Raw genomic sequence first — 12,474 nt, 5'->3', positions numbered from 1 at the left:
CCAAGGATATTTTCCCATTGATTTTTAGAGAGTGGAAGGGAGGAGCAAAGAGAGAGAGAGAAAAAAAAACACATCTATGTGAGAGAGAGAGAGAGAGAGAGAGAGAGAGAGAGAGAGAGAGAAATCTATGTGAGAGAGAGAGACACATCAATTGATTGCCCCCTGCACATGCAATGCCGGAGATTGAGCCTGCAACCTAGATACGTGCCCTTGACTGGGAATCAAACCTGCGACCCCTCAGTCCTCAGGATGACACTCTGTCCCGAGCCAAACTGGCTAGGGCTCTGTCTGCTTTCCGAAGCTTCAGTTTCAGAGACTTGTCACTGCTTCCCAGGTCCAAATAGCGTGTTGTCATTTATATATCAGACCAGAGGGACAGCCCATGGAATGTCCTCACAGTCAAGGCCTCTGGGAGAAAGTGGAGCAGTCAGTAGGGCCCTGGGGCAAGAGAGAATGTGTACTTCTGTCCTGCCCACTTACAAACAAACTGCATTTGATCCTTTTTATTGATAGCTTTGAAAAGATTAGAACATTAGCCACAAATGAAATGCCAAAGGCTCTGTTGACTGTTCCTGGTAATCCTCTCTGCACCCACAGGGTGGGTGGCCGCATCATCCACCAGGATCTGTTTTTCACTGGGGCTCACAGGTCATTTGAATGGGGTGTGACAAAGGATGTCCTGTGAGTCTTTGTGGAGGGGACACGATACCTGCTATTTCAGGAGGAATTGTGGTCTTGCTTCTGATTCATCTTGAGTGGAGGGGGTGTCCAGTTCCAGGACCTCCACTCAGCCCTGTCCTTCGTAGTGGCTCTCACCCATGGTGAGGGCTCTGGGGGTTGTTAGGTAAAACCATCCCAAGGTGCACTCAGGACCAGTGAAATAGCCATCAGGTGGATCCTCTGACTTGTTGAGAAGGACTTGGCGCCAAGACTCCCTCTCTCCCCGGCCCAATAAGGGAGACTGATGGCATTTCAGGTCCTCTGGTGTCAGTATCAGCTCAGACCATACCCAACAATCCTCAGAAGGTCTGGGGGTGCCACTTTCCTTAGGACTCAGGTACCCTAAGTCCCACTGGGGAAGGACTGGGAACTATTGCGTGTATAGTACTTGGAGTGGCATCGCAGGGCCCTCCCTGATGGGAATCCACCCAGCCCTTTGTTCAGTCAATTGGCTGTCAGAGCTGGCAACTGGGGGAAGATATGAATTTTCCATTGCAGGAGCTGATACCAGCCTTTGGCTCATGAGTTCTTGATTTGTTTTTTCTTGTTAGACACATCAAGCAACTCCCTCGCTGGTTGCCCAACCATCTCACCCTCTAGGAACGCTATGGTTTATGAGCAATTGCTTAAGATGGCTATTGGCCAGCACACCTGGTTGCCACTCTGGCCTTGCTGGTCATTGTTGTCATTATCCCCACCTACTCCTGATGGTCAAATGGTCTCTCTTTGATTGTCAGAATCTCATAATCCTCAAACACTAGGGATCCCAGGGCCAAGGCAGCATCTTCTATCACCCTTTCCCTACAGAGGACAACACGCTCATCGGCTTCTCAGAAATGCCAGGTTCCTCCTCCCTGGGCATTCCTCACTGAAGGGAGTGTCCTGGGGAAGTACAGTCAGATGGTGGCTTGCGAGCCATCTCATACCTTCCTCAGGATGCCAACGCAGTCCTGGCATCTCCAGCTCATTTCCTGCAGGCCAGTATCAGGTCCAGGTTCTGGAGAACCATTCTAACAGCATGGGGGGGCGGGGAGGGGTTAAGATGCTAATTCACATGTCATGGGAGAGTGCACCATGCCAGCAAACTTCCCTCTATCCAGCTTTCTATTCTGACCCCTCCAGATGCACTATCAGTGTCTCCATGATTAAGTCCTGAGCCTTACTTTTCTGGAAGGAGATGTAGGTCTCTAATTATTGTCATGGAAGCCTCTGGTGTTCACAGAATGAATGCTCAGAGCGGGTGGCTTACATGAGCCTGTCAGCCAATCTCTTTCTTCAAAGCTTTCAAGTCTGTGACAAAAGCCAGGCAACGTACAGTGCTTACAATGACCAGTAACACACCCCATTCCAGGGGTAGAGCTAATGCAGATGCCACCCCTCCCCTTCTGCCTGTACCTCCTCCAAGTCCAGCACAGGTGAGGGCCTTAGTATTTGCATTGCCTCACCACCCGCTTAGCACCAGCTGCAGGGTCCTTGCTGCTGTTTGACATGTATGAGACATCCAGGTACAGACTCACATCCTGAGCATCTGCTGTGTAGGCCACACCTTCATCTGGGTTCCTCTGGAAGCGTAACATGAAACAGGGGCTCCAGTGCAGATGGTCTGAGAAGCAACTCAAGAGCGCAGAAATGAGGGACAGGTGGAAAGAAGCAATGTGGTTCTCATTCTACGCAACAGCCATGATTCTGCCAAGATCATTTTTCAGAGTAATGTGTAATCTAGCGATCTCCAAAGATGACAACTGAATTTCCCCCACTCTGTATATTGTTATAAACTTCATAGCTGCCGAAACCAGTTTGGCTCAGTGGATAGAGCGTCGGCCTGCGGACTGAAAGGTCCCAGGTTCGATTCCGGTCAAGGGCATGTACCTGGGTTGCAGGCACATCCCCAGTGGGAGATGTGCAGAAGGCAGCTGATCGATGTTTCTCTCTCATCGATGTTTCTAACTCTCTGTCTCTCTCCCTTCCTCTCTGTAAAAAATAAATAAAATATATTTTAAAAAAAATTTCATAGCTGTTAATATCCATGCAATCTTTTTTTTCTTTCCTGTTGATATGTCCCTTAAGTCTCTCTCTCTCAAAAAAAAATAATAATACTCAAATTTTTCCACCTGGGGGCAGTGGAGCCTCTACAGTTCAGCCCCTGTGTCCTACACCTACACCTAACCAAGCCCCTGGTCCTATGGGTTCTCCCTGCTGTCCACTGCCCACCCCCGTCACCACCATGATCCAGGTCTCTGCTTCCTGTTTTGCCACTTCCATAAAAGGCCAGTGTCCTGAATATTTGAAAGCACACATTGGATCCTACCATTCTTCTGTTTAAATTGCTCTCCATAGCTCTTGACATAAAGTCCAGGCCCTTGAACTTGAAGTTCAGGGTTCATTCCATCTGGCCCCTGCCCACCTCTGTTTCAGCAGCTGTCATGCTCCATCTGTACTGATGTCTGCAGCTCTTCCCCTTCCTTGTAGCCTGTCCTCTCCGCCAGTCTCACACAGTTTCCTCTGCCTACATCACCTTTCCCTGTGGTCAACTCTACTTCGTTCTAGGGTTTCATTTAGGCGAGTAGTTCTCTCTCTCTTTCTTTTTTTAAATATATATTTTTATTGATTCAGAGAGGACGGGAGAGGGGGAGAGAGATAGAAACATCAATGATGAGAGAGAATCACTGATTGACCGCCTCCTGCACACCCCCCACTGGGGATCGCCTGCAAGCCAGGCATGTGCCCTGACTGGGAATCAAACCTCGGACCCTTTAGTCTGCAGGCTGATGCTCTATCCACTGAGCCAAACAAGATAGGGCCAGGAGTTCTCTTTTTTTTTTTTTTTAAATATATTTTATTGATTTTTTTACAGAGAGGAAGGGAGAGAGATAGAGAGTTAGAAACATCAATGAGAGATAAACATCGATCAGCTGCCTCCTGCACATCTCCCACTGGGGATGTGTCCGCAACCCAGCACATGCCCTTGACCGGAATCGAACCTGGGACCCCTCAGCCCGCAGGCCGACGCTCTATCCACTGAGCCAAACCGGTTTCGGCTAGTTCTCTCTTTAAAAAAAAAATTTTTTTTATTGATCTCAGAGAGGAAGAGAGAAGGAGAGATAGGAACATCAATGATGAGAATCTTTGATTGGCTGCCTCCTGCATGCCCCCTACTGGCGATGGAGCCCACAACCAGGCATGTGTCCTGACCAAGAACGGTGACCTCCTTGTTCATAGGTTGACACTCAATTATTGAGCTACACCGGCCGGCAGGCCAGTAGTTCTCAACTCTGCTGCACATTACATCCTCTGGGGCAGTTTTAAGAAATACCAGTGCCTGGGCTCCACCTAAGATCAATTAAAATCTGAATGTCTGGAGAGTGAGGCCTGACTTCGCTATTTTAAAAACTTTGCAGGTGATTCTGACGTGTGGCCAAGGTTGAGAACCACAGTTTGGGGTGTCCCTTCCTCTGGGAAACTTTCCCTTGCCACTCCCTGCCCCCCACCCCCATGCCTGGGTTACATGTCATTGAGTACTGCTGTAACATTCTGCTCAAATCCCTTTTTATCCCCAGCTTTATTGAAATATAACTGATGGATAGCATTGTGTAAGTTTAAGGTGCACAACGTGATGGTCTTATCTTTATCATCTAGGCCTCACTAGGTTAACCCTTGGGTTTCTTCCTTGTTAGAGGGAAGCATGTGGGCTGTGGTCACATTTGTGTGGTCTGTGCTTACTCAGCACACAGTAGGTACTTGGTAATATTTCTAAACAGATGGCAGGGAGCTAGTTGGGCTGGATTTTGAGGTTTTAAATACAGGATGAGGTTCCACTGTGTGGGATGAAAGCCAGATTCTATCATCCGCCAACATAATTTCTCACCAACTCCTGCCTGGCTTTTCTGAATCCCTTCTCCTAGACATGTGGACTTCAAACAACCCTTTCCTTTTCCCCCATTCTGCCAAAGTTGCTTACTTCCTTCAGGCTTGTTTGTTCAATGAATATTCCCAACTCCTAGGCCACCCTTGAACTCACAGAACTTGTGAGAAATCCTTATTTGACACTGTCATATACATGCACTGAAAAGGTTTTCAAAATTGGGGCATCTGGCCTTAGCTGGTTTGGCTTAAGGGATAGAGCATCAGCTTGTGGACTGAAGGGTCCAGGGTTTGATTCCAGTCAAGGTCACATGCCTGGGTTGTAGGCTCGGTCCCCAGTGGGGGGGCCTGCAGGAGGCAGCCAATCAGTGATTCCCTCTCATCTTTGATGTTTCTGTCTCTCTGTCTCCCTTCCTCTCTGAAATCAATAAAAATATCTTTTTTAAAAATCGGTATATGAAATTATTTTTGTATTTTGTGAGTTTGAGTATCTTGCCTTTGAATGGAAATTAAAGCCTTGGTTTACTAGAAGAATAAATTGTCATTAAAATGATTATGTTATGATTATTTATGTGTCCTTATTTTTGGGGTAGCTTTATTGAGATGTAATTCACATACAGTAAAGCTTCCCATTTGTCCCAAAGCAATCTACTTGGGGTGTTTTCACTTACAGTCACAGTGTTCCATGCCCTTGTTGGACTTCAGACCACGTTGGGTCTGGAACACGTGCTGTCACCCTGGCTTCAGATATGACATCAAGGCCCTCTCCCCCCAAAAGCTCTTACTGATTGTGATGCTGCTATGAAAAAAAAGCTTTAAAAAAAATTCATGCCAAAACCGTTTGGCTCAGTGGATAGAGTGTCGGCCTGTGGACTGAAAGGTCCCAGGTTCGATTCCGGTCAAGGGCATGTACCTGGGTTGCGGGCACATCCCCAGTAGGAGATGTGCAGGAGGCAGCTGATCGATGTTTCTCTCTCATCGATGTTTCTAACTCTCTATCTCTCTCCCTTCCTCTCTGTAAAAAATCAATAAAATATATTTTTTTAAAAAAATTCATATTGTGACCTTTGAAAGCCTAAAAATGCACAAGGAATCCTACCAACTTTTCTTGAAGACCTAGTCCTGGTGGCACCTGTGGCCTGTTGCTACCTTTTTCACCCACCAGGGGGCAGTATTTCCCTCTGCCTGTTGGCCTCTCCTTTGAGACCTTCCCTTTCAAATCCTAGCATTTCTAGTTTCTGAAGTCGTGCCAAGTGTTCCTCAAAATTTGATTTGACTGCTAGAAATACATGTTACATTGCAACCACGCAGAGACCTACGTGCATATGCAATTCTATATATATATACATGTATAATAAAAGTTCCATAAAATAATACTTGTCTTTACGACGTGCAGTACACTCTGTTTTCTAGTCTCTCTTATTAGCAAAAGGTGCCCATCATCACCCAAGCTGAGTGCATGACTCACAAACGGGGTCGCAGCCCACAATGTGAGAAATACTGCGTTAGAGTTCACTTAGTCTGACATCCTGCATGTTTTTGGGGTTTTTTTGTTGTTGTTGTTGTTTTTATTATTATTATTTTTTATTTTATATTTTATTGATTTTTTACAGAGAGGAAGGGAAAGAGATAGAGAGTTAGAAACATCGATGAGAGAGAAACATCGATCAGCTGCCTTCTGCACATCTCCTACTGGGGATGTGCCCGCAACCCAGGTACATGCCCTTGACCGGAATCGAACCTGGGACCCTTCAGTCTGCAGGCCGACGCTCTATCCCCTGAGCCAAACCGGTTTCGGCATGTTTTTGGATGAAAGGAGGCAGTAGAGGAGGACCTGCCCAGGTTCCACGCAGGTGGAACTTAGAGCAACACCTAGGATGAGGCTTCAGGACTTCTAAACATTTTTTTTTTTTATTGATTTTTTACAGAGAGGAAGGGAGAGAGATAGAGAGTTAGAAACATCGATGAGAGACAAACATCGATCAGCTGCCTCCTGCACATCTCCTACTGGGGATATGCCCGCAACCCAGGTACATGCCCTTGACCAGAATCGAACCTGGGACCTTTCAGTCTGCAGGCCGATGCTCTATCCACTGAGCCAAACCGGTTTCGGCAGGACTTCTAATCTGTTGCTTTCAGCCCAGTGATATTACTGTTGAGGTACATCCAGTGCCCCGGCAGGTCATAGCCATAGGGAGGGAGGGATGCGTGTGTGTGTGTGTTTGTGTGTCTCTGTGTGTGTGTCTCTGTGTGTGTGTGTCTGTGTGTGTGTGTCTCTGTGTGTCTGTGTGTGTCTGTGTGTGTGTCTCTGTGTGTCTCTGTGTGTGTCTGTGTGTGTGTCTCTGTGTGTGTGTCTGTGTGTGTGTCTGTGTGTCTCTGTGTGTGTGTCTGTGTGTGTGTGTCTGTGTGTGTGTGTCTGTGTGCTGTATTCCTGGCCTACTGGGCTTTGCTACACCAAGAGAAGAATCACCGCCAGCAGGGTTTTCCCTTTGGAGACAGAACTCCTGCATCTCAGCCACCGACTGTCAGATCGGTGCTGGACTCTGGAAGGTGAGCCCTGTGGAATCCTGTACGTGGGTCCTGCTTGGTGATTCTGTTACCTGAGTGCCTACCTGGCTTAGCTGTGGTTTGTTCTGTAGCCCAGAAGCCAAACACTCCCTCCATCAACACATTATGCAAATTGAATAGGCAGGGAGTCACCTGCGACGCTCCAAGTGTCTCCCCCCAAAATGCTGAAGGTGCAGGCTCTCACGTGGTCTCACCCTTGCCCTGCAGAATGCCTCCCAGAAGACGTTCGAGATCGACTACAACCACAACTGCTTCCGCAAGGATGGCCAGCCGTTCCGCTACATCTCGGGCAGCATCCACTACTTCCGTGTGCCCCGCTTCTACTGGCAGGACCGGCTGTTGAAGATGAAGATGGCTGGGCTGAACGCCATCCAGATGTAAGTTGGAGGGCACTGGGCCCTCACCTGGGCCCGGGCAGCCACACCTGGAGAGAGGGTTCAGCTACGTTTCTCAGCGCAGCTGTTTCATTGCTCAGGATGGGAAATAGTGTTGTCCGGTGTTCTGGGAGGCGCTTCTCGGGGTAATTCATCACCTCTTCCAATCTTGAACATCATCGCTAGAAATCATACCAGTATCAGCTTAAAAAGGCAAAGGGAAGTATCGATGATTGAGCGTTCACCATGTGCAGGGCACTTGACATGAATGATTCCATTTCTTCAAGGTCTTACCATTCCCATGTACAGCTGGTGACACTGAAATTTGCCCAGGCACAAGTTTTTGGCCAGAGATCCATCTAGGATTTGAAGATAAGGGTTTTTGTAAGTAGTTATAACGTCTCTCAGCTCTTAGGGGAATATTCCTTGTTAGGTAGATTCCGGAAACCCAGTCTGTTTTCAGGGTTCTTCTGAGTTCATGCTATCGCCTGGGGTTATAGAATTACCCCAGGAGCTATCTCTCCTCATCTCCTTTCATGCTGTTGCAAGGTGACTAATTGGGAAGAACTGGGGTGGCTGGCCACTCTGGTTTTTGCACTGCTGATGTGACTTGCCGATAACTTTGCAAAACTAAAGGGTGAGAAAAACCCAGAGGCAGATTCCCGGGACAGATAATTTAGGGGGAACCCCACTTGTTTTTCTGGTTGTAAGGCCACTGGGGTCTGTCTGTAATTTCAACCCTGTGTTCAAGGGGACCAAGACTCTCTGTTCCAGGCGACCCTGAAAGCTTAGGATGGTGGAAAAAGGACACAGCCAGCCCAGCCCATGTGGCTCAGTGGTAGAGCATCGACCTATGAACCAGGAGGCCACGCTTCAATTCTGGGTCTGGACATGTGCCTCGTTTGTCAGCTCGATCCCCAGTAGGGTGCATGCAAGAGGCAGCCAATCAATGATCCTCTCTCATCATTGATGTTTTGATCTCTCTCTCCCTCTCCCTTCCTCTCTAAAATCAATAACAATATTAAAAATTTAAAAAGAAGGACACAGCCAGTGTCATCAGAGAGACCTCTGTGGTGTCCATGGGTGGCTTCGTATTTAAATTTATATTCCATGCTGTAGGCAGTCAGGGATGCCGGTAGGGACTTTTGTCATTTTTATCTCCTGCGTCGTGTTCCTGACAAAGTCTTCCGTCAGGAGGACAAAGGGGTTGAAGCTTTTTTCATTTTTATTAAAAAGTACTTTTCAAAAAATACATGTAGTCATGCATGATGACGTTTCAAAGACAAACCTCCTGTAGGATAGCGGTCCCATAAGATATAACTATACAATTTCTGTCACCCACGGCCATCATAGCCATTGCAACATTGAAGTGCAACACATTCCTCATGTGTTTGTGGTTATGCTGGTGTGAATATACCTGTTGTGCTGCCAGTCGGAAGTGTAGCACATACAATTACTAGTATGTACAGTACCTAATGCTTGATAGCAATAGCAAGTGACCATGTTACTGGTTAATGTATTTACTACACTATACTTTTTAGTGTTATCTTAGGGTGTACTATTTCTACTTTATAAAAAAAAGAGTTTGCTGTAAAACAGTATGCCATGTTACTCCAGCCTCAGCCTCATCCATCTCGTGTTTACAGTGTCTCTCTCTTTTTTTAAAAAAAAATATGTTTTTATTGATTTCAGAGAGGAAGGGAGAGGGAGAGAGAGAGAGAGAGAGACATCAATGATGAGAGAGAATTGTTGATCAGCTGCCTCCTGCATGCCCCCTACTGAGGATCGAGCCCCAAACCCCGGCATGCGCCCTTGATCAGATTCGAACCCAGGACTCTTCAGTCCTAGGCCGACACTCTATCCACTGATCCAAACTGGCTAGGGCTACCGTGTCTCTTGATTGCTTCATGTTCTCTCCTGCTTGATTTAGTGACACGTGGTTTTGCTGTACTCGGAGCAGTAGGCCAGACCATCCAGGTTTATAAGTGCGCTCTATGATGTTTGCACAACGACAGAATGGCCTAATGACACATTTCTCAGAACCTATCCCCATCATTAAGTGGCTCCGACTATGTATGTATGTATGTATGTATGTATATGTATATGTTATTACTTTAGCACAGATATTTTCATTTTTCCTAAGCTTTTCACAGGTATATATAACTTTTACATATCAATAATTCGTGCTCATATAATTCTGTATCTTTCTTAAAGTCAAACAGTAAATAGGAATGGACACTCTTTGTGGGTCATAAACTTGAAAGTGTCCCCCCCCACACACACACGTTTGATTCGCTTGGGTAGCCGCTGTGAAAACTCGAAACAAGGCCTATTTCCCGAGAGGCTGCCTCAGGGAGAGGCCCGTGCGTCCTGCAAGCTGATAGCTCTGCAGAAATTCACGCAGGACATCTGGGTTTCTGAGCCGTTTCCAGGAAGGGGCTGTGTGTGTCTTGGCAGCTACGTGCCCTGGAACTTCCACGAGCCCCAGCCAGGACAGTACCAGTTTTCCGAGGAGCATGACGTGGAGCATTTTATTCAGCTGGCGCACGAGCTGGGGCTGCTGGTTATCCTGAGGCCTGGACCCTACATCTGTGCGGAGTGGGAGATGGTGAGTGTGGCGAGGCTGGGCTCTGCCTGCCTGCTGTGTGTGACCCGGGTGGGCTGGCAGGCAGGGAGCCAGGGGAAAGGGAGTTCAAGCAGTTTAAGTAAGTCTCTAGTTCCAGATAACATGGAGCCTGTGACTGTAGCCACACGGGTGTCTTTTCCCTTAGGAGATGCCTAAGCAGAGGGGAACAGGTAAGGGTCAGAGGGGTGGGTCCTCCTCACATAGCTCAGTTTCCTCATCTGAAAAAAAGCAGGTAATGGTGGGGGCTCTGTCTACCCCACAGGCTAGCTGGGAAGCTAAGTGGAGTTAATCTACAGCTAAGGCTTTGATTCTCAAACCATTTGTATTCATAAAGAGTGATCTTATTTTTGCCACGTTACAATTTCTACGTTCCCTGGAAGTTTCCAGATTAGAAAGCCCAACTCAAAATACCCCTTCTCCATGGGACCTTTCTTCCCTCACTGCTAGCAGTAATTTCTATCTCCCCTGGGTGCCTTTCACAAAATGGACCTGACATTGGTTTATTTATTTATTTATTTTTGCTTTCCTACCCTAGGGAGGATTACCTGCGTGGCTCTTAGAGAAGGAAAATATTGTTCTTCGTTCGTCTGATCCAGGTAACTTGTGGCAGATGCCTTGAGAGAACTTATGAACGCGTAGACAGCTTATATCGTGAGAATCAGGTATTTTGAAGGCTGGGGGACTTCTGTGCAGACACCTCTGAAAGTTTAGTGAAAGTGTTTATCATTATCCACTGCAGCACGCCGGGCACTGCACGTGTAGGAAATAGGCTTTCTTGAACTTGACCAGATCTTGCTGACAAACTGATAACTCTTTGAATTGGCAATGGGCCCTGTTTGCGGTTGACCGAGTGACTTCAATGCTTTCCCCTCCTGCATTCTATTGCAGGGCGGGGGGTAGCATCTAGCTTCTAGCTAATCCCCATGGCAGGCGCAGTAGCTGGAAAGGTGTCACTGGATTCCTCGGTAGCTAAGATGCTTTCTATCCCTTTATCTCCGTTCGCAGATGTAAATGATAGGTCTTTGTTCTTGACTTTTTAAACCACTAGATATCATTTTAGCTGTAAGCCCTGATTCACTGCATTTCTATCTTCTGACGACTTCAGTTTCTCTTGGTGGTGGCGGTGGTGGTGGTGAAGGTGGTCATAAAAGCAGCTAACACCGATTAAGTTTACTGTGGAAAAGGCCAGTGCTTGATGCTGTGGACATATTTCCTTCTGAGTGTATTCCCCTCACATTTTGCACCCTTAGTATATGATTAGTGTTTTCGTATGTATTATCTCATTTAATCCGGCAACATGGCCAGCAACTTTATATTATCCCCATCAGACAAGGTAAATATAAAGGGTGTCCCAAAATTCACGCAAGAAGCAATTTTGATAGAAACCACGGGTTTATAATTAAAAATTGTAAATTTTTTATTGATTCATAAAGTATACAGTATAGGGTTATGTATGGAATAGCATACCGGGTAAATGGCCTCCACGGCTTTGCTGGCACATACGCACTCTTTTGTTGAAATTTTCCATGACCGTTTTGCATAAATGTGGCTGAATTTCGATGAGGCTCATTTTCATCCTGATGGCTTGGTTAATCGACAAAATTGTCACATTTGGGGTTCAGAAAATCCACAAGTGATTGTTGAGAAACAAATGCATCATACTATGCTGCGGTAAAAAAGAAGGAACTCTTGCCTTTTGCAACAGCATGGATGGAACTGGAGAGCATTATGCTAAGTGAAATACGCCAGTCGGAGAAAGATAAATACCACATGATCTCACTCATTTGTGGATTATAGAGAACAACATAGACTGATAAACAGGGACAGATCCAAAGACAGAGAAACAGCGATCAGACTATCAATCCCCAGAGGGAAAGTAGGGGAGGGAGGGGGTAAGAGGAAGAGATCAACCGAAGGACTTGTATACATGTACATAAGCCAAACCAATGGACATAAGACACTGGGGGGTAGGGGAGGCCAGGGGATTGTCAAGGGCGGGGGGAAAAGAAAAAGGAGACATATGTAATACTCTTTGTAATACTTTAAGCAATAAAAAAAAAAATCATAATAAAAAAAAAGAAAAGAAACAAATGCATCCACAACGTGTCACTGTTTGGTGCGGATTTTGGGTTGGAGGCATCATCGGACCATTCTTCTTCGAAAATGGGGCTGCTCAGGCAATAACAGTTAATGGTGCTCGCTATCGCGACATGATAATCCAGCTTTTTGTGCCTAAATTGCAAGATATGGATGTGGACGACATGTGGTTTCAACAAGACGGTGCCACATGCCATACAGCCCAAGAAACAATTCAATTACTGCGTG

At 46.5% G+C, this 12,474-nt stretch overlaps 1 protein-coding gene across 1 annotated transcript in view; it reads left to right on the top strand.

The window, feature by feature from the left end:
* GLB1 (galactosidase beta 1) overlaps positions 1-12,474 on the top strand; it is a 65,794-nt gene that overhangs the window by 10,645 nt on the left and 42,675 nt on the right. The window contains exons 2-4 of the mRNA XM_081106204.1: positions 7,357-7,526; positions 9,981-10,131; positions 10,685-10,745. Coding sequence (XP_080962330.1) covers positions 7,357-7,526; positions 9,981-10,131; positions 10,685-10,745 — 382 coding nt within the window. The remainder of the gene's footprint in view (positions 1-7,356; positions 7,527-9,980; positions 10,132-10,684; positions 10,746-12,474) is intronic.

The sequence above is a fragment of the Myotis nattereri genome (genome assembly GCF_964212035.1).
Source record: "Myotis nattereri genome assembly, chromosome: 14".
In the NCBI taxonomy this organism is placed as follows: domain Eukaryota; kingdom Metazoa; phylum Chordata; class Mammalia; order Chiroptera; family Vespertilionidae; genus Myotis; species Myotis nattereri.
Note: the sequence above shows the minus strand (reverse complement) of the source record. Positions and strands in the feature narration are given on the sequence as shown.